The 21,631-nt window shown below is 40.8% G+C and overlaps 1 protein-coding gene across 2 annotated transcripts; it reads left to right on the forward strand.

Moving 5' to 3' along the window:
- Positions 1 to 332: 332 nt before the first annotated feature.
- On the forward strand, positions 333 to 20,015 carry TACC3 (transforming acidic coiled-coil containing protein 3). 2 transcript variants are annotated; one of them, XM_075420363.1, is made up of 16 exons: positions 333 to 395; positions 3,811 to 3,991; positions 4,132 to 4,274; positions 6,697 to 7,791; positions 9,118 to 9,217; positions 9,667 to 9,859; positions 10,904 to 10,956; positions 11,810 to 11,943; positions 12,034 to 12,142; positions 12,862 to 13,014; positions 15,371 to 15,447; positions 15,538 to 15,581; positions 16,601 to 16,761; positions 18,122 to 18,228; positions 18,438 to 18,558; positions 19,841 to 20,015. In XM_075420363.1, exons 2-16 carry the CDS (start codon positions 3,812 to 3,814, stop codon positions 19,907 to 19,909), a joined length of 2,739 nt encoding a protein of 912 aa, XP_075276478.1. In that variant the 5' UTR covers positions 333 to 395; position 3,811; the 3' UTR covers positions 19,910 to 20,015. The 2 variants fall into 2 exon arrangements, with proteins under 2 accessions (XP_075276478.1, XP_075276479.1); XM_075420364.1 differs by lacking the exons at positions 333 to 395; positions 3,811 to 3,991; positions 4,132 to 4,274 and adding an exon at positions 4,729 to 4,825.
- Positions 20,016 to 21,631: the final 1,616 nt, after the last annotated feature.

Raw genomic sequence — 21,631 nt, forward strand, 5'->3', positions numbered from 1 at the left:
AGCCCAAAAGCCAGTCGGCGCTCCCCGGAGCGTGGCTCTGCAGCGGGACCCGGCCACAGGCCGCCCCGGGGCTAAGGTGTTCAACCGTCCTCCGCGTCACCAGGCCGCCATGGCGAACCGCTGCGCACTACATCTCCCAGCATGCCCCGCGCGCGAGAGCGCTCCCGCGGGGCTCACCGGCCAAGGATCGCGGTTGTCCCCGCCCCCCCCGAGGGGCGCTTTTCTGATTGGCGGGCACGTTCCGAATGCCGCTTCCTCATTCGCGGGCCGGGGCTGCTGTTGGCGTTTGAAATCCTGAGGCGGCGGCTGTAACGGTGGCGAGTTTGTGTCTGTCGGGTCTCGAGTATCGCCTCAGCCGAGCTCTTTGCGGGCTTGTACCCGGGCCCCGCCGGCAGGTAGGGGTCCTTCGGGGGGGTCCGGGGACGGGAATTCTCCTGTCCTCTGCGGGCTGCGCCGCTGGGTTTGGGGGTTGGGGGGCTCGGGGCTCGCGTCTGTGAGCCTGGAGGGGCTGAGGGGGGCTCCCGTCGTGGGGTCTGAGGGGCGGTTTTGGGGGCTTGGGGCTGAGAGACCGAGGGGAGCTTGTGTGACTCTGGGAGGGTGGAGGTTAGGGGCTCATCTTTAGAGTATCTGTGTGCTTTGGGGGTGATAGGGGCTGGGGGTCCCCTCTGAGGTGGTGGTGGTGGGGGGATATACGTGGGTACCTCTGAGCCTGTGGGGCCGAGGGGGCCCGGGCAGCCTGGGCGGCCGGGGGTCGTCGAGGGCACCCCGCTGGGCCGTGTGGGTCTCCTGGGGTCTCGGGTCGCTCAGGAGTGTTGGGGGGCCGGGGGGAGGTTGGGGTGGTGGGGTTTTTTGTTTGGGTTTCTGCTTTTTTTACGTAAAGCATGGGCAGGGACGGTGCTTCCCCCGGAGAGCCTGCGAAGCCTTCCCCGGCCTTGCTGCTTCAGCCCTGCCCGGCCCAGAGGAGCCCCACATCGCCGGCTCCCGCCTGGAGGCCAAGGCCATCTTCTGTTCCCCGGCAGCGAGCCGCGGGCCTGCTCCGGGGGTGAAGGAGGCCGGCTGGGCCGGGCCTCCGCACCGGCTGCCTCCCCAGCTTGGCTCTTTGGCTGAAGCTGCTGCGAGCTGCCCTTCCTCGGATGGTCTGTGGAGAGTCGGGCGGCTTCTGTCGTCAGGGGAAGGTCGTGACTACGAAGGAGTTGGTTAACCAGAGGAGTTATTTGTTCTGAACTGAGATGTTGGCCCTAAAAAAAGCCATGTAGCACTCAGCTGTGTGTCTGTTTGTGTGGAAATACAGCACATACAAAATCACTCTGTGAGCAAGCGCTCTGCATCTTAGCTGCTGGAGGAGTTCAGAAGTAGAAAAGTTCCATTTTTGCCCTGCATGTTCAGTGGCTTTTTTAGGTATTTGAGATCATATTGGTGTTTTGAATGTTGTGCCCCTGTGATCATTAAACAACAGGTAGTTGTCGTGAAGCTCTCAGTTTACAAATGATAGGTACCTGAGGTTTAATTATCTGATGCCATTGAATTTGTGTTCACTCATACAGAATGACAGCTTGTGCCTGGGTAAATATTCTTCTAAAACTAGGAGCGGTTTCATTTTTGTGAACTTTGGTTGGCTGTAGTGGGAAAACTTGCTGCCTTTCGCGATACCTGCTGGCATGCATTGGACTCCAACCACTTCAAACGAAAGGACGTCTTTAACAAAGCTTCCTTTCCCCTTTCACCTTATCACAGCTACTAGCTAATGAGCTTGTGAAATAGTCTCTAGATCAAATCTTGGTTGCAAATATTTTAAAAAGCAGTTAATTATTGTAATTGTTGAATCCTAGAAAGGAGTTTGGGTTTTTTACATTTAGTATCTAAAATGCTGGGCAAATGTGGTGCATGCACATGCTGTCCATTTGTTGGGTGTTTTAATGGTCTGAATCTGGTTTAGCAATGGTGCGTAAGCAGCTCAATGACATACCTGAATAAGTCTTCAGGTGAACCTCTTCTGCTTTGTTGGAGAGTTTGTTTTAGAAGGTGTTGCCAACTTTTTAGTGTCTTGGGCTTCATTTCTGAAGTAATTGCACTAAACAATTACAGTCTGTAAAGATGAACTTCATCTGTTGTCTCAATTTTAGTTTGGAATGAAGGAAAGCAGTGAAGTTCAGGTGAAGTTCTTTAAGTTGTTAATGTAAAAAAAACTAGCTGTAAAATACTATGTGCTGAAGTATAAATATAGTGAAGAACAAGGAATGAAAAAATAGCAAATACTGGTGTGCTTTGCTTGCTATTGGTTCTGTAGCTGTTGTTTGCATTCCATTGCTGATTAAATGTGCTGTTGTTAGGCTCGTGGACAAAACAGCTGAGTTCAGTGGAGAGTAGGAAGCAGGTTTTCCCATAAGGATTAATGTAAGATTAGGGAAATGTGTGCAGAGACTTAAATACAGAAATGTGAATACATAAGGCCAATGAGATTGAAAACACAATTTAAAATTTTCTGTGGGAATGTTCTTCTTACTTCGTTAAGACAATGAAGATGATTTGGAATCTTCCTCAGCTGATTTTTCTGGATTTGCCTTGGCTGCATCATGGAGGATTGGAAAAACAAGCTAAGGATTAGCTGTTTGGTCAAATCAAGCATTTGAGGCCATTTGGAATGGGTATCCATTGCAGAAAGCTAATGTCTCCTCCACTTGATGATATTGATTATCTTACATAAGTGATACAAGATAGCAAAGAAAATTGCTTTGTTAGTGGTTTGACAGGTAACTAACTGTGCTTCTCAGGGGTCATCCTTCATCGACAGTGGTTATGCCTTGATCTTGCTTAACATGCCTTCTATGCTCTGGTCGTTTTTTTTAGTTCTTGTCTTTGTTTGAAGGAAACAGCAGTAGCATCACTATTAATGTTAAATCTTTAAGAACAGCAGAGGCTCCAATGGGAATAAGAGGTAGACAGTTCGTGTACCTTTAATATGCTGGTTGCCTGGTGTACTTGAAATGTGTTCTTTCTTTATTTCTAACTTACTTTGATCCTTAATCTTGGATGCAATGCAAGCTTTAGTTTCAAGTTCTTCACGCTTCAAATTCTAGTAAGATTAGATCAGCCTGTATGGTCTACTAAAGCTTGTGCATGTCCAAAGTAAGAACAATATTTAAGAAATACCTTTTTAATTACAAATTTTTTTAGATTTGCATATCAATAATGTCTCTGCTGCAAAGGATTCTTAAGTACTATGTGCCTTACACAAGCAGCACGTCCTCCAACAGTGCAGTAAAAAGCTAAATAATTTCATTCAGGACTCTGATCCTAAACATACCCTATTTAACCGAATTTATTTTTGCTGTTTGCTGATGGACAGTGTTATAATGAGACCATGTGAATAAAATAGAGAAATGGTTGTCATCTGCCCCTTGCAAAAGCTGTAATTTTGCATAGCTAGATGCCCTATATTACAAGAAACGTGACTGTACTGGCTTTAAGGGGTTGGGAATGAGGAGACTTGCAAATGACAGAGCTGCCTTTAAAGGATGGGCAGCTTAATTAGTAAGGTTATAATGTTAACTGTGGAAAGCGTGATGTCAACAACTGGCTTCCTAGACCCCTAACAAAAGCAGAGGGGCTGTGCAGTGCTGCATTTAGATGCTTTGAGTTTTCTGAGATCTAACTTTTCATATGAAGATTTTGAATATTTTTAAAACTTTTGAAGCTGCTAATCTTTGCTAGCCAGTGCCAGGCTTCCAGCTTCTTTGATTATCTGAAAGTGCATCTGGCTGACCACGCCCCCTCATTCATGCTGCGATGTTGTATGTGTTGATGTTCTAGAATGAGTCTGCAGATTTTAAATGCAGAAAATGGAGAAAACAGAGGAAGCATCAATGATGATGTAACAGCGGAAGACTGTGACTTTTTCTTTGCACCACCGGAACCTACAGGAAGACCTTCCATTCTACGCTTGTCCCAGAAAGAGAACTTGCCACCAAAAAGTGTGGCAAAAGCTATGAAGGTAAAATTTTGCTTTTGTATTGATTATATTCTTTAGCCTTCTGTGATCTCCGCTACTGAATGTGTGTGCTATTTGGAGCTAGAAAATATTGTGGTGTTAATGTTCTTCCTTTTTCCTTCCCCTCCACCCCTTTCTTAAAGGTAACCTTTCAGACTCCTCTGAGAGATCCTCAGACTCGAAAAATCTTAAGTCCTACTATGACAGACAAACTTGAGACTACTTTCACACTTGATTTCACTGAAGCCTTGGCAGATGATCTTCTGTCTGCACCTGTCAGTGTTGAGTAAGTAGTGTATTCACCACTAGTAGTGTTAGCAATGTGGGACAGACTTGGGTTAATTTTTCCCTATTACAAACCAGTATAGTTAAAATGTAACTGTGTATTTTATAACAAGTTGTAAACTGCACAAAAGGACCAAAATTAATGCTGACTTCAATGCACAAATTCTTTTTCAAAGATAAAATTTTCTCAAAAGTGCAGTTATCCTGGCTGTAATATTGAATACCAAACTCTTAACTCCTGAGTAACTGATTTCATAGAGATGACTTACGATATGGATCAATAGTTTAAGAGAAGGGACACATTAGGCAGAGAATACAAATCTGTTTGCTACAGTAAGGTTTTCATGTGAGTCTACAACTATTCTGAAGCTAATCGCTAAAGCTAAGCCTTAAAATTTTTTTTTCTTGTATGTTAAATACAGTTTTGTCTCTTTAGATTTTCCCCTTAAGATACATCTTCTGAAGGGTTAGCTTGAATTGACTCCTGGAGTCAAAGAGTATGAAGATTAAAGAAAATCTAGCAACAGAAACTGAATATGACATCGATCCCAAGTACGAACAAGTTCATGTGCCTTTATAGTCTGTAGCAGCCTAGGTCTCAAAGTGGCTCATGGTAGCCGTCTAGGGAAGATCACAAAGTCTGCAGTGTTCCAGTGTGGGGTTTTGCAACTCTCCTTTATTGGAAATATTGTTATAATAATGCAATGTTATGACAATGTTACTTAAGCCTCGATGCATATTTTTATTACTGACTTCTTCAGCTCCTTCTTAAACTTGTATAAATCCAATATCTATAACTCCCAGTGGCAAGAAGTCTCAGATCTTAGCTTTTGTCTTCTGCAATGAAATACATCCTTTTGCTGGTTTTTGATTACCCAGTACTTTCATTTGACCCCATTCATGTTTTTGGGAAGGGGAGAAAGGAGAAGGATGTGAACACTGAAATGTTCTTGAAGTGTATAGATTTGCTTCAGCTGCTAACTTGCATTTATACTCTAGAGAAATACTTCTGAGCTAGCCACAACAATTTTTAAATAACTGTATTTGTGCCCCAAACTCACATGAATAAATGGAGATTTAGTGCATATAAGGTTCAAATGAGTTAAAAGGGCTAGCAGCTAATTTTTTTTAGTTAGGGCATAATTATACATCAAGACACTGCTTTTACTGTGCCTGTCCTTTCTACTGTTAAAATGTAAGGATCCGTTTGTGACAAGTAAGGCTAAAGGACTGAGTGTTGCTAGACGGTGTCATTTTTGACTAGTCTCAAGTAATTCAAGTTTCAAGCAGGTGTCTTGCTCTTGACTGGCACTTATGAGGTTAAACACTGAAGGAGAAAGGGAGGGGCCTGAGTAGTTGAACAAGCCTGGGGCTGAACTATTGCTGGGAAGACGCACTCAGACCGGGTGAGAAGGACTTCCTGAGCTCTGATCTCCCGCCTTCACTTTCGGGTTTCTCAAAGTAGTGTTTTTAGTGAGTGGCTTTTAATCGTGTTCTGGTCTACAGCAGATATGGATGGCACATAGAAATAATAACTTTACGAAGGGAGAAAACAATGGGAGGAAATCCTGTTTCAGGAAGTAATGGCTTAACTCTCTGTAGTCTGAGGCTAAGCCTCAAAAGTTGAGTAGAGTTTGGGGGAATAAAGTGGAGAGCAGTGACTTGCAGAATACCCAGCAGTAGTGAGTACAGGAACTCTTTCTTTAACCTGTTTCTTCTGCAAGAGAATCTTATGTTTCTCTTACTGGAGTAGTATTTTCTTGTATACTGCCTTTGCTCTTCAGATCTGCTGTTGTACAGGGTTTAGAGTGCCTGAAGTTCAGGTTCTGTTTTGGTATGTAGGCTGTCATAAATGGAATGCTGTGCATTCTTTCGGGGAAAAATATCTGCCAGAATGCCCAGACAAAGTAATGACTAGAACGGGAGAACCTGAATGAGGGCTCTGTTCCTAGACTTGTGAGTCTGTCATGACTCATCTGAGTCTACAAGAAGATATGCTCCTAGCTGTGCCTATGTTTGAGCTGCTTACTGTTAATATCTCCTCTTAAGCAATGTATATTTCACTGTCTAGTGACATGGATGTCCATATGGTGTAGTGAGTAGAGCAGTCTCCAGTGATGACTGGCATAAGGTAACGTAGCTCTATAGAACAGATAGCTTAAGAACACTGACTAGATTCAAGGACTGATCTCCCTATAGTGACTTATAGTCCCCATGACTAACTTCTGACTGTTTAAATGACAACTGAATTCTTGCTGTTATGATATTCTTTTAATGTCAGTTGCCTTATGTCAAAAAAAGCAGATTACTCTCAGCATACAAAGTTACATGTGCAAATATCTTTCTAAAGATGATTTCAGATGATGTCTAAATAGCTACATTGTGCGTGATCTGACTCTTTTTTGTTTTGTTTTTAAATGCAGCACATGTCGACAAAAGACTGAAGCTGAAACAAATAATACAGTGACAAATACACAAATGCCAGAGAAGATCAGTGCAGCTCCTTACCCAGATGATGAGATGCCAGTGAAGAGTCGAGGTTCCTACAATCTTGATTTTGACAACTTAAATGACATAAATCCCTTTCAAAGTTCAGTGCAGCTGCAGCATTCTCCTGGAAGTCTGCAAAAATCTGCTGTAAAAGTGTCTAGCAGCCCTGAGAGAACTTCTGAAAAAAGTAATGATTCTCTTCTGCTGGATGATACACCTTCTTTTGCTTCAACCACAGCAAGTACAGAGCACCCCAGTGAAGAGAAGATGACTCTCTTCTCTGGAAAAGAAACTTTATTGAGAGAGCTGGAGTCAAACCAATCCAAACCATCCCCTAAGCAAGCAATTGGTGACTCTGTGCTGGATGTGAAGTCTGCTTCCTCAGATGTAAGCCAAACCGATAATTCAGTGGAATTAGCAGGAGCACCTACATCTTCTGTACAGTTATCTGGCAACTCAGGTCCAAGTAGTGCTGATGTGACTAATTCTTCTAAAACTGGGGAATCTAAGCTTCAGAATATTTCAGTACGTTCTGCCTCCACAGAAGAGTCACAGCCTGCAGAAGGGCTAGCTGTCATCAAAGGGGAACCCGCAGAAAAGCCTGGTGTCACCAAGGCTGGACCAGTAAAACTGGAATTTGACTTTGATAATACCACTGCTAGAAAGCCACCTCCTAAGAAACTAGGTAAAAGATCTGGAATCAAGCCACCTTCCAGAAAAATTCCTATTACCAAAATGAAAACAGAGAATACTGAAGTGCAAAATAAAAGTAATATGGAAGATGAAATCCCTGTTCCCAAAGCATCTTATCAGTTTGACTTGGACAAACTTGATGATCCAAACTTTAATCCTTTCGGAGGAGGCTCTAAAATTTCCAGCTCGCTCAAGTGTTCTAAACCTAGCCCTCAGAAAGTTCACTGGCAAGAGGAGCAGGACATTATGTCATCAAGAAGGGAGCCTCTTCCAGTGGAGCAGGATAACAGACCAAGTACCTGTGAAACTCTTGAGGAAAGAGAACCCAGAAGTCTGTAAGTAAATCTGAAGCTGAAAGTAGAAGCACCTTGAACTCACGTGAGGAAAAAATAGATGGTATCTCTATTTAGTTCCTACCTCATTGACTTCCTCCCTCTGAAATGGTGGTGTTGCATGTTGTAACCTTTAACGCCAATACATTGCAATAGCAAAGATCTCTTTGGGGAAACCATCCAGGTTGTGGATTCTCCTTCTCTGGAGATATTCAAGACCCGCCTGGACAAGGTCCTCTACAGCCTACTGTAGGTGACCCTGCTTCGGCAGGAGGGTTGGACTAGATGACCCACAGAGGTCCTTTCCAACCTCTACCATTCTGTGATTCTGGGATTATGAGATGCTAGTTCTGGGCAGAAGGAGTTCTTAAATCTGCAGGAATGGGAGGGAACAGACTTATTGGAAGAGCATTAGTAGCTTGGTCAAGTGGCTCTTGACTCCTCCAAGATTAGAGTAAAATGTGGTCAATCGGGTGACTGCTGCTGTCTTTCAAAAAAAAAACCAGGTAAGCAGGCAGCAGTGTTGCACATCATGCAGCATGGAAAGGGATTAGCAGTTCTGTTTCTGCTTAGTGTCCTGGCTGAACTCAGGTGCTGTTGCTTCCGTGTGTGTTCCAGGTATCTGAATGCCATCTCCAGTAAAAAGGCCTGTCACTAAAGTGGCATGTTTTGTGGCATCACATCAAGCTTTTTATGGAGTGAGAGATGTTGTGTTGCCTTTCCTAGAAAGTGTAACTATTAAAATGTCAGCCTTACCATAGATAAACAGGTGCTTACCAGAACTAGATTGGCACAAGCTGTTCATTTGGCAGGGATGTTTGCTTGCTTACTCCCTGTTTAACGTGGTCAGCTACTGTTTACCAAGGTGAGAAGTTTAAGTTTGTGCTGTCAGCAGTAACTAAAGTATTGGAGTTCTCCAAGGAAGTTCTGTACTTTACGCCAGTAATCACTGCATTACTTCGGAAAGAGTAGCAGGCTGTTTGTAATTCTGTTCTTAATTAAACAAAAATCCTATATTTAATTAAAAAAGTAAAAGCTTAACAAATGGAAATAAGGGAACAGTGTTAAGTGAATAGGAGTGATACTGCTGTGACTTTCTTCTTCCAAGATAACACTGCTTCTGATGGAGAGAGAGCTTTCTATCATTTTAAGTTGTCACCAGGCAAGACAGAGAATTTACATCCCCGCCCTCCATAAAGCTTCCTGTACTGTGGCAGTAGAAACTCTCGAAGCGGCTTACTTTGTTCAGTGCTTCAGTATATCTGGTAATACAGAATTCAGGACTGTTCATGTGACTTGGATTTAGATTTTTTTTTTTGTCCTCTTTAGGGAAATCAGCAAACAGAGTTTGGTAGAAGACAAGCCAAGAGCTCAAGAAGACAAGCCAGGGGTTCAAGCAGAAGCTGAACTTCCAGGAGAGATAGCTGTGGTAAGGTATAGGGAAGATAGCTGGTGCTTACCAAGTAGTTCCATGAAACAAAGTTCTTAACCTTATCAAACTCATGTTTGATACTTTGTCTAAGAATTAGTGTTTTTATGCATCTTCAGCAGCTCTAGAATGAATATCAACTGTCCAGACTTGTCTTTTGAAGCTCACATCAGAGACAGCCAAATTGGTAGCTTGCTATTTAGTATCTTTTTTGATCAGCAGTCACATATAAGGACAAATATAAGGGTGTGGCCTCTAAAAAAGTGACTCCTGTATAACATGAGCTGTATTCAGTGTTGGTAGTTTAGTTTCTGTGCCTGTGAACTCTTGGTTTATTATGCTGTCTGCCCAGCTAGTTTATGAAAAACCATTTTCATTGTTATTGTGACTTTCATTGCATTTAAATCATTATTTTAACAGTAAAAAGGATTTTTTTTTGTTCTCATTAGGAGAAGCAAATGAGCCCATCTAAAATGCCTCTGGCTAATGTCCCCTCTCAAGATAATTTGGTTTCCGCTGACAGTGAAAAAAACTCAATGTCTGCAGAAGAAATTAAACCTAGTTCCCACAGAACTGAAATAACAGCAGATGAGCAGACAGCTACCACTGAGCCTGAAGAGCTCTTCAGACCGTCTTCCGAAGGTAAGGGCATTTCTTCAGGACAGACTGAAAATATATTGTTATAATAACTTCTGTGTATATGTTCTTCTCTATCGATTTTGGCATTGCTTCTAGTTTTTGTGTCTCAGTTTGCTCCTCTGAAAGTACTGTAAAACCCACAATGACTAGCAGGGGTGGGAAATGTATGTAAGCATACTTCTAACTTTTTCTGGATTAAGCAAAATTCAAAAAGCTGGCTATTAGCATGCAGCTGCCTGGAAGGATGAAATTTAGTCTGGTACAGAAACAATTGTTTTAGAGTTTCAGTGGCCGATTTCTGTACTGAAAAAATGCTCCCCTAAAATCACCTCTGGTATTAGGGACTTTCGAAAATGAAAGCACTAGAGCTATGCAACTGCCTGTATTTGAGTCTTGTAGATTACTGCGGGCCCTAGCACTATCTGAATACTGATTTCATATTGCAATGTGGATGGTCTTTCTGCGCTTGGCTGCCTGTCTTGAAAGCTTACTACATAGCTGTGACTTTACCACCTGGAAGGTGGTTTCTTGTAGGAGCACTGTGTAGAAGGGTGAGCAAATGACTTGACTGCAGTGCAATCTGTCCCTTATGTTAATACTTGAGTGGAATCAGTGTATTGAGAAATGGCTGTAACTTCATTGTTCGAATCGGAGCTGTTGGTGAGATTGCCAGTGTTACTCTTCTATGGGGCACTGTGTAAAAGCAACCACATTCAGATATGCTACTACTTTAACCAGAGAACAACAGAAGTTCTTCAACTGTGTGTTAAAATCTGCATATTCTTACAGGTATTTGGGGACAAATGGATGCTGTAAGTTTTGGTTTTTTTTTTAGCTTAGAACCTTTGCCTGATTTTTTTTTAGTGTTTTTTTTAAGGTCCAGATAGAAATACAGTATTTTTATTAGCAAATGAAAAACTAGGGCTCATGACATGGGAGCAGGGATTTGCTTAATACACTTACCTATTTGTTTCTGTCTGTGGGTGCTTCACTGTAAGACAGTATGACAATATTGCATCTTCACTGCATCGTTTCCTTCTTTCCTAGTTCTAGGAATGGGCACAGAAATAGACTATCTGGAACAGTTTGGGACTTCATCAGTAAGTATAACATTGAAATGTTTTGTTTGCCTCTCTGGCAGAGGGGAGAGGAAAGAAAAATGAAACTGTCAAGCCTTAAATGCTTTTATGAAATAACTTCACTTTTAACTTGCCCACAGAAATACAGGTTCTTTTCTGAAGGAATGTGTCTGTAAGGCTGGACAGGGGGTGGTGGTGGAAGGAAATGTAGTTACAAGCAGTTCTGCTAAGGATCAGAAGTCTTATGTTTTCAGTCTGCAAAGGTGGTATTTTTCTTTAATAGCAGTGAAACTGAGATGGATGACGTTTCACCTCTCTTGCCAAAACTGCAAGAACATAATGCTTTGAAAGTGCAGGATCATTGTTTTTGAAAATATTCTCGAAGCTTCTTTGTTTTATGGGCAGTTTCAGGAAATCTGACTCTAAATTGGGCATGTCATGTTTTAATCAGTTTGGCTTAGTTATTCTTTCTTCTACTTTGGTCCAGAGTAGGAGTGGCTCTGAATATACGGTGAATACACTGAATTTAAATTGTGTTTTTGATTATGCTGTGTTTGTCCTTATTGCTGTGAGCAAAGACAGAGAATGACATAAACCACTCGTTCACCTTACAATGCCGTCTTCTGCTGGTTTTGAATAGTTCATAAAAGTTTGCCCTTTTGGTTCTGTCTGAGCAGATTGAGTTCACCTGATGTTACATAAGGACTTAAGTGTGTGGGCACTGAATTCTCTTACGTAATTTTTCTCCTAAGAACAATGCTCTGGCCACTGAAGAATAGGCTCACCCTCTCTCCAGAGGATTATTTGTGTGTGCGGGATGTGTGTGTTATGCTATGAAGCAGCATATCTGCCAGCTTATGTCTCTTTCCCTCAGTTCAAAGAGTCTGCCTTGAGGAAACAGTCGCTGTATTTGAAGTTTGACCCTCTGCTGAGAGACAGTCCGAGAAAACCAATTTCTGGTATTATTGAAACAAATATGAATATCATGACAGCTCCACTTCAGTGTGGGTAGGTATTGACTTAGTCTAGGCTGTAGTACATAGCTTTATAAATAAAGGCATTGCTTGAATATAATGGTGTATATTTGTTCATTTTTAGTCCTGTTGCTGATTTAAGCAAGTTACTTGAAGCTGAAAAGCCTGCAGTGAGTCTTCAAAATGAAGAAAAACCAAAAGGACTAGATCTTCTGGGAACATTTACAACTTCTGTAAGGGTGTCTGGAATGGTATCAGGTTTCATGTTGGTATTTTGGGAAAGGGATTGGCTAAGTTCTGGACTCAAGACTTACGCAGATATTCTAAGGATTGCAGAATACTTAATGCTTATTTAAACTGTTACCTTACAAACCAGGCTGGATACTTATATCAAACTAGAACTTTCTGGTGGACTTAGTTTTCTTAAGTATTTAAAATATTTTCTGGGGGAAACTGGTGGCATTGCCAATGATCTAAGAGAATTTGACCTGTTTCTAAAAATGCTTTAATCGAGCTATTTTTTCCATGCAGCTGAAGCAACAAAAATAAGACAAGCTTGTATTTTAATAGCATTGCTGGGATGAAAAGCACTTCTTTGAGTAAACTCGATGCTCTACAGTCTAAGGCTTATAGTTTGATCAGCCTTTTATGAACACATCTGCCCACAGCAGTTTGTCCTGAAGTGATGCTTTTTTACTGGTGGGGAACAACATTGTGTCATCTGCTTTGTTTGACAGCTGTAATTGGCAGATAGCAGTTTCTGTTACACCTTAAGGTTAACCACATAGTTCTAAAAGATATCTACAAAGTAAGAAAGTTATGGTAACAAAGTTATGGAGTTATTTTTTGTGTTTTAAGTAAAATATATTGTCTTATCATTGAATGATCTGCATGCAGCTAATCAATGGCATGAAAACAGGAATCTGAAACTCCACTTCTTTTCTTCTCACAGGACATGGATCCCCTAATTCCAGACTCTGTTACTAGTGATGTTCCTTCACTCTCTTTGGCTGCTTCCACAAACGCTGCAGTGGATGCTATCATAGATGTGCTAAAATATAGCCAAAAAGACATGGATGCAGCTGTTGAACTGGTTAAGAGAGAGGTATGGTGACCTTTCCAAAGCAGAGCTTTGCATAGCCTTGAAAGTCCCTTTTGTTTAGATTATCTGGTATAAATCTCTATACTTGGTAATTCTATCACACTTGACATAAGCATCTTATTCTGTAAATCTTGCTGTGCACTTGATAGGAGCAGTGGGTACAGAACTCCTCAGAACTAATATCTAATGAAACATGGGAAACTTCACTATTGGTCAGGTTCTAAGGTAGAACTGGTCAGTGTTAAAAAGCATCCATTATCAGATGGAACGGTTAGGTTTAATGTCAGTGATCTAAATACTCTTCATTTAACTAGGCAGAAAATACCTGTTCTTGTAAACAGGAGGGAGCAACTTCTGGTAGAAGTATTTCCTTAAAGCAAGATAAAAATGTAATGCCATTTTAGTTCAGTGGTCAATATTTTTGTAGGCTGAGGGTATGCTCAGTTAATGAAGTAAGTGAGATCTGGAACTCACTCTGGAGGAAAAAAACATTAGTGGATGAGGGAAGTAGTCAGTGGGATTTCAAGCATATCCTGTAGCTATATCACTACAGAAATGAGAGTTCAAAACTAGTCGTCTTACTGATGTGAGAAGAGTTATGTATCCACTCACTTCAAAAATCTGAGTACTTGATTCGTTATGGCTTCTGGGTTATGTAATCTTACAAATTCAAAACAAAGTAAGAGGAGTACTTAAGCGTAAATGTCCTTAAAGCTAATTATGTCACTTGAAAATTAACTTTGTAAGAAAATTGAGCATTCAAAATTCCTGACTAGCTATACTGCAGGCAGTGACACCAAGGACACCAGACAATGAAGACCTATGATTATCTGCAGCTCAAGTTCTTTCCCTTTAGAGTACAAAGATATTAGCTTTTTCTAGGAGTAACTTCTGCTTTCTGTCATTTAGGAGGACACTCTTACCCAGCATATTGTCTAGTACAGGAAAACAAGTGCAGCTTTGACAAGGGACAACACTTAGTGCATTGATCTGAAATGAAGAATGTGTATAATAGCAGGGGGTAAAGCTTGTAATATCTTAAAATTGGTGCTCTAGTCTCTTGTTTTGAAGAGCTAATTTAGACATGCAAACATAGTTGTAGCAAGACAGGTGTGACTGGATGACTCCAGCTGTGTGTCACTTCAGCAAACAAAAATGCTTGGAATTATATTCACCTGACAAGAAGACAGGCTAAACTTTTAAGACTACATTTTGGTGAACCAACTCAAGAGTGGGTGGAGAGGGGAAAAACACCCGTTTTCCTTCTGGGCAAATACAGCACTTCATGGAAGCATGCTTGTTTTGGGTCTACTGAATCATTTCTGAGTTTGCAAATGAAAGTTTCTAACCAGTTTCAATCTTCACACATTTTTGCTTTTGTAACATTTGTTTCTAACAAAAATGTTATTAATTCTTTCTCTTTATATTTTGGTACATTGTTTTTCACTTGTGCCCCACTCTGTCATCTGAAATATTGCAATACATGAAAATGAACTTACTCTAAATACTGAAAATCAGTGTACTTTAGTATACTGTGCAACTCTGAGGGGAAATCAACAGTAATCGTGTGCTCTCACCTTTTTATTTAATATTCAAGGTGGTTTTATGTATTTTGGGCCTCTGTCCATTGAAGGCTTCCCACACTGCAGTCAACTATCAGTGTTACAGTTCTCAGATAGAAACCCCAGGACAAAATTAAGTTTGTAGAGTTTGCACAAATCATTTAGCAAAGAGTGCTTATACTGCTTGATGCTGTTACTATGAGCTCTGCTTTAATTCAACTGGTGTGAAATGGGTATGGTGATTCTTCAATGAACTGAGGTGTCTTCAAATTTGGGTACGTGGTAGGGGGAGAACTGGGTGTTGAATATAAATTACTCCAAACAGCAATTTGATCTTGACTAGAATAGACTTCTGGTTTTTGCTCTTTACTATGTTAAGATTAGCAGATTTGTGTGGCTTTTTTGTCTACCTTGTAAAGAAAAGAGAAATATATCTGACTTGAGAGAATATTATTACTTCTTGAGAGAACGTAACTGGCTAAGGAGCAATGATCTACATACACAATGAGTAAAAGCAGCCAAGAAGTTGGCTGAGTTGGCTCTGATCTTGCCATTTGAAGAAATACTGGTATAATTTGAGTGGGAATCATGTGTGCAAAATCTATGTATTAATCTACATCTTATTTGACTCAAATTTGTAATGAAACACTTGATTTTTGATTCTGTCAAGCAGTTAGAACTTATTTTTTTCCCTGTCAAGTTTTAAGTATACTTTCGCTGCCCTTCAGACTATTCTGAATATCAAATCTTGTCTCTCTCCCTGTACAAGAAATAAAGGTTTGTTGTTTCCCTCAAAGGTTCAAGAGAAACAGTTGGAGACTCAGGAATGGAAAAAGAAGTATGATAAGCTTCATGTGGAATACAAGGAAATGGGGTATGAATCTGTCCTGATTTTTATATCTACTTATTTACTCCCACTGCTTTTTTCTAATTTATTGTCAACATTTTTTAATGTTTTTTTTAGAAAAATCGTTGCTGAGTTTGAGGGTACAATAACACAAATGATGGGTAAGTTCCCTATTTACACTTTGCATGGCAGGGTGGGGCATGCTTACCTAAGGTTACTAACTGAACTTAGTACTCTTTCACTTCTGATGGCATTAATATTTCAAGCACTTCCAGGGTGCGTGTAAGGCTTCAGACAGGTTAGTTAAAGTAACCCTTCTATGCATATTCATACAGATATGATATCACTTGGTAGGTAATGATGACTTCCTGAATGAGGCGTGAACACATCTAACTTCTCCAGTGGAGTGCAAGCTGTTGGTTTGTTAAAACTGGCATATCCCATTGTCTACACCTTGTGTTTAACTTTATCTGACCTCATTTAAGTGATAAGATGTCAATAGGATGTCTTGCTGGACAGATCTGGCTTTTGCTGCAGCCAAGTTTCTGGCTTTAAAGCTAGGAAGACATTGAATGAAACTCTTGTTGTATAGGTACATTCTTGTACTTCAAAGCTGAACAGTCAAATCCATGCCTTGCTTTAAATTTAGTGCTTTAAAGAGACTGAATATTACGTCAGCTTTTTTGTGCTTCTTGAAGTCTGTGGGAAGCAGCTCAGGTGTGCTAACAACAACTTGTCCTGAAAGAGTTTGCTGTGGTAGTTTGGCTTGTTATCCCAGTCTTCTTCAGATCTTCTAGCTATTTCATATATTTAATGAAAACAAATACTTTTGGATTCCTTGCTCCTATCACAACATTTGAGGCTCCTGTTATGGTAAACTCGGCTGTAGTATTTAGACTACATTGCAGGAGAAACAATGCTTAGGGCAAGTGCCTTATAATTGGCCTTTGATGGCTTTAGGGTTGGTGTGAGGTAGTATGTAGCAAATAAACAGAATATGACTGCTTCCTTAAAACCAAAGATATGGTGTCCTTTTGGAGGAGAGGCTACATTATGAAACCCTTTTTAGCTTAAGAAGAGAATTGAAGGTGTGGGGGTTATCTGTCCATACTATGGAACTAGTTTTATTCTAAAGCAGTAACTATCATGAGTGTAACCCTATTAATTCCACTTTGTTCAGAGGATGCTCAGAAGCAGAAGGAAATTTCGAAGAAAGAAATACAAAGGGTGATGGAAGAGAAGCAACAAGCTACTTCAGATCTGAACTCTATGGAGAAATCTTTCTCTGAACTCTTCAAGCGATTTGAAAAACAGAAGGAAGTGCTAGAGGGTTACCGCAAAGTAAGGTCCTATAATGCAAATAATATCCTTCCAAGATAAATGAGGCTTAGTGGAGAGGAAGTGATGAATTTCTAGAGCAGCTGTTCATTAGCTAGTATGGGCATTACCTGTAAAACCAGGTGCTAAGTTCTTTATTTAACAATTAATAAATTACTGGCTTGTTGTATGTAGTGGCTGACTTAGTGTGAGAATTTCTCTGTTAGAAGCCAAAGTTTCTTCCAACAGAAGAATCTGTTTCTTGCTGCATGCATATAATTTTTCTGTTAATCAGACAGATTTATATAGTGTATGTAGCAACTGCTGCATAAGGGCTGCTGGTTTCCCCTATATCATGTTGAATGGATGCTGAAGAGGATTTGCTATTATAAGTCAAAATGATAAGAGTTTATTGGGTGTTCTTTAGCTTAAAAAATAAAATCCAGCTTGGTAAAGTCAGGCCTTCATTCTGCAGCATCTTCAGAGACTGGAGGAATGAAGCTAATGAGGAGCGTAAGCTATGGTTTCTTATTGCAAGAAATGCATAAAAAATTATTCAGTTGGTGTTTTTTAAATTGTGCCTTCAGAGTTTTTTCCCTCAGTTATCCTTTGATGTCCGCTATTTACTCAACCTTAGAACTAGCCTGCGGAGAGTTTTGTGGTAGCCTAGCTTTGAGAAACAGACATAATGTCTGTGTTACAACTGAAGTTTCCACTCTAGTAACACATCAGGCTTCCTTCATCTTGTGTTCCCTCCATCTCTCCACCCTAAATTCAGAAGCCCTTTCCTTAGCACAGGTTTAGAGTGTCACTTGGAAACAAAGTTGCCAAATTCAAGAGCTGGAGTTAGTCCGGAGTCTTACACTTGTTCCAAACTGTTCCAATTTGCTATAATAGCTAATAAGACAAGGTGTTATGGTGTCTGCACCTACCGAGATAACTTTCTTGCTGTTAATGTTGGGTTCCCTTATGTCATGGTCCAAAGCCTGAATCTTTCCATGGATTCTCTGAAGTAGTTGGAGTTATAGCTATGCTTAAGACAACTGCAAACTAAGACAAAGCTGACTTGTAACACAAACAACAAAACACACTGATTGGTGACCTTAGTTTCAGTGGCCTTTCCCCTTTAGTAAAGTTTGCTACTAAATAAAGAGTATATTGAGAGAGAAATGGGGTGGATAAGTATCAGTTTCCAGAGTGAAGAGTTGAAAGGGGGAGCTTTAGTCCCTGTGGAGTCTGTGGGACTTGGCAGTTGTTCCTGTTATTCTGATAAGCAAATTCTGCCACTTTGGTGTAGTCAAATATCCCATTTGTGAAGTGGAGAGACTCTTCTTCCATCTACTAGCACATAAAAAGCTAACTAAGCTGCTTGTTTTGGGGACAGAATGAAGAAGCTCTGAAAAAATGCGCTGAAGAATACCTGGCTAGAATTAAAAAAGAGGAGCAGAGATATCAGGCTCTAAAGGCACATGCTGAAGAAAAGCTGCGTCAGTAAGTACTATGTCAAGAAGCCAAGTACTGGGACTGAAATACATAGTTTTCACAGTTGCTGCAAAATGTGGTTTATTAATACCAACACTTGACTTAAAACATTTTTAGTGTGGGGATTCATCCAAAGTACAAGCATGTAGTGTGATTCTATGAATAGTTTTGCTGTGCTATCTGAAGGGTATGTAAACAGCATCTTGCTTCCATTTCAGAGCAAATGAGGAAATTGCCCAGGTAAGAAGCAAAGCTAAATCGGAGACTGCAGCACTACAGGCCAGTCTCCGCAAAGAACAAATGAAGATCCAGTCTTTGGAGAAGAACCTGGACCAAAAGGTTAGTAAAAATGCCATGGGTGAGTCACTTTGAACTATTTCCTTAGACTAGGTCGAGAACTACCTTGTGCCAGTGCTAGAAATAGCTATGCGAACTGTGCTGGTTTTGATGGCTGCTGTCTTGGCAGGCTTTGGGAAATAGGCATTGAAATTTAAGGCACAACTCTTATGTCAGGACTCCTCTGTATTTTTAGATTTTTTTTTTTTGGAGCAAAATGTTTGTTCCCGTAGGTGGGTCACAGAAGTGATCGATCCAGGCTACTCTGTCAGGAGGTTAGCTGAACTACTGAAGGTGATCTAAAACATGTCCCAGAGCAGAATCTGGGAGTGAATCTTGAACAACTGTGTGGTTCAGCTTGTTTGTGAACATGTCTTGTAAGCTATTAGCACTAGTACAGGCTCTTTTGTGTTGGCTGAACTCTTTCAATATTGTTCAGGCCATTAATCCTTCTATTTTATATTGTTTCATATTGTGTAGATAAAGTCTTAGACTGTTTTGTAAAAGTGCATCAATGTCCTTTGTTAGAACCCTTCAGAGGAAAAAGCTTTCTGAGGCTTAAAAGTCATAGTGCCGGAAATGCATCCTATTAATTTTACTGCATCATGGTTGTATCTTTGCCAGCATTGAAAACTCAAAAATAGATAATACTGACATATTCCTGTTAGGGAATAGTCTGAATTTGTGTTAGTCTTCAGGCTTATGGCAAAGGTTTGCGTAGCTGAGGAAATGGTAGACCTGCAACCGAAGAGATGAGGCAAGCCATTAAACAGAACTAGTTTTGTTCCTGTTATAAATACAGTAGCATTTTATGTTAGGACCTTTCATTAAAATAGTTTGACTGTGTAAGGAATTACACAAACTGGAAATTATTGCCACATGTCAGTAAAAGTATCAAAGCATCATCCTATAGAGTTGTCTGTTTTGTGAAGATTAAGAACTAAACTATCACTATCTTCAATTTCAGTGTATCTAACAAAAAGACTTTGCATCTGAAAAGTCTTATTTCCTTAGATCAGTTGGTCCCCACATGTTGTGGGAAAGTCAGTAGAGGAATTAGAGACAGTGTAGTGGGTTCTGGCTCATTTCCTGAGGCTCTTAAGGGTGCTGTGTGACCACCTACAAAGTAGACTGTCCCTTAGAGTAAATTTTCACGACTCACCAGCATGTAACTGGACTTTCTATTCCATGTGTTGGCAAACATGACTTGTGACTCAGCTCACTATGTGGATGTAGTATAGCTTGGGCATACCTGAAATTCACTTTTTTCCCCTGTCTTCAACAGACTAAAGAAAATGACGAACTAACAAAAATCTGTGATGACCTGATTTTGAAGATGGAAAAAATTGGATAGCTGAACTATCTTGTAAATATGTCTAGTCTCTCTGACTTCATCTTGTGTGTTCACTCACTTTTTTAACTATATATGTGGGGAAAAAATAAAACTGTTCATTTCTACTTGTCTTGCGTGTTATTGGCTGTATCTTTTGTAGGAAGTGTCAATAAACTGAAGGTCACTTGCCTCTTCCACCAGGTAACGGTGTCTTGCATAAGTTTCACATGTTGCTCGAAGGAAAACCTTTTACTTGTCTTGCCTTCAGTCTCTTCCTGGTGTAGAAGACAAAGGTTCTGTACTCACAACGTGGCTTTGCTGGTGAGGGTCAGCATCGGCCATGTCTCTATTTTGCACTTCTGTTGTCTCACTTAAAACATTCTAAAGTTACAAGATTGTAATAAAACTTGACCTGTCACAAATACTATGAAGTACCTAATGATGTAAAAAAAAAAAAGGTTTGGAACTTCAGGGTGTTTTATTTAAAGAGCAGCTGGAGTGATTCTGCTTAAGCAGACACGCAGAGTACTGAACAGCAGGACAGACTGCTTGCTGTTATTATCTCCATGATTTTTTCATGTCCTTGATCTGTCTGATGCTATTGACTTGTTACCATTTAAACTGGAATAGAAAGCATTGAGAGATGTAGACTGTGGGTCACAGGTTATGATGAAGTCAGCTTTAACTAGGCCAATAGGTAACAGCGGCTTATCTGAGGTGTCTGCTAACAGACAGTAACAGGATTGTCTTGTTGTAAGCTACATCTTTTTTATTTCTAATGTTACTGGGAGGTCGTTCTCTCACTTGCCTGACTAGTACCTGTGTTGTCCTCGGAGAAGGGCTGTTGCTGCTGCGCTGGTGTTTAACTGTACTTGGAGTGGGTGGTCTGCCCCAGCAGGTGGAAAAAAGTTGTTATTAGCAGCTCTTGAATGCCTGGCTCCTGCAGAAGTTATGCTGCTGTTTGTTTTCTTTAATTTATAGCAGTTGGTAGCAGAGGAATAATTAGCCATAGACCAGAGTGTACAAATCCAAAGTTTACCTCCTGCCTCAACTTTGGGTAGCAGGGATTAGTCCAGACAGTGTTGCTTTATGTATAGACTTAACCATACAGATAGGGAATCTTGGACTGGGTCTAATTTGTGAACTGTCTTGCCCATGTGTGTTTAATTATGGAAACTGATTTCTGTTAAGGTCCTCAAGGCGTATTGAGGTTGCAGGCTAATGTTAGCCAACAATTAGAGAAGGTTCAGCTTGCAGCCACAAAGGTTAGACCTGCTCTTTCCTGCCTGGTGTTGGACCATCTCAGTGGTGTATTGAGCCAGACAAATGGGTCTAGGGGCAAGGGTGGTGACTGGACCAAACTGCTGTTCTACAGGCGATGCGTGTGCTGTGCAGGTTCGCTTTGCACACTTTACACAAAAAGAGGGGTAGAAAAGGGTAGAGTATTTCAGCAGAATCGCTGGCTAGTTTAATGCGAAGCTGATCTTGCGTCATTAACTCCCTAAACTGACATCATTAGGGATAAGCCTGCAGTGCTAAATCTTCCCACAAGATGTAGCTGCTGCTCTTTGAAATTTTGGTGGTACTAGACAGGGCTGTGCTTCAGCACATAAAATCATAGGTTGGAAAAGACTTCTAAGATCATCAAGTCCTCCCCTCAACCCAACACTATGTCCTGAAGTGCCATATGTACACATTTTTTGAAGACCTCCAGGGATGGTGACTCCACCACTTTCCTGGGCA

This window comes from Opisthocomus hoazin, chromosome 5, assembly GCF_030867145.1.
Source record: "Opisthocomus hoazin isolate bOpiHoa1 chromosome 5, bOpiHoa1.hap1, whole genome shotgun sequence".
Classification (NCBI taxonomy): domain Eukaryota; kingdom Metazoa; phylum Chordata; class Aves; order Opisthocomiformes; family Opisthocomidae; genus Opisthocomus; species Opisthocomus hoazin.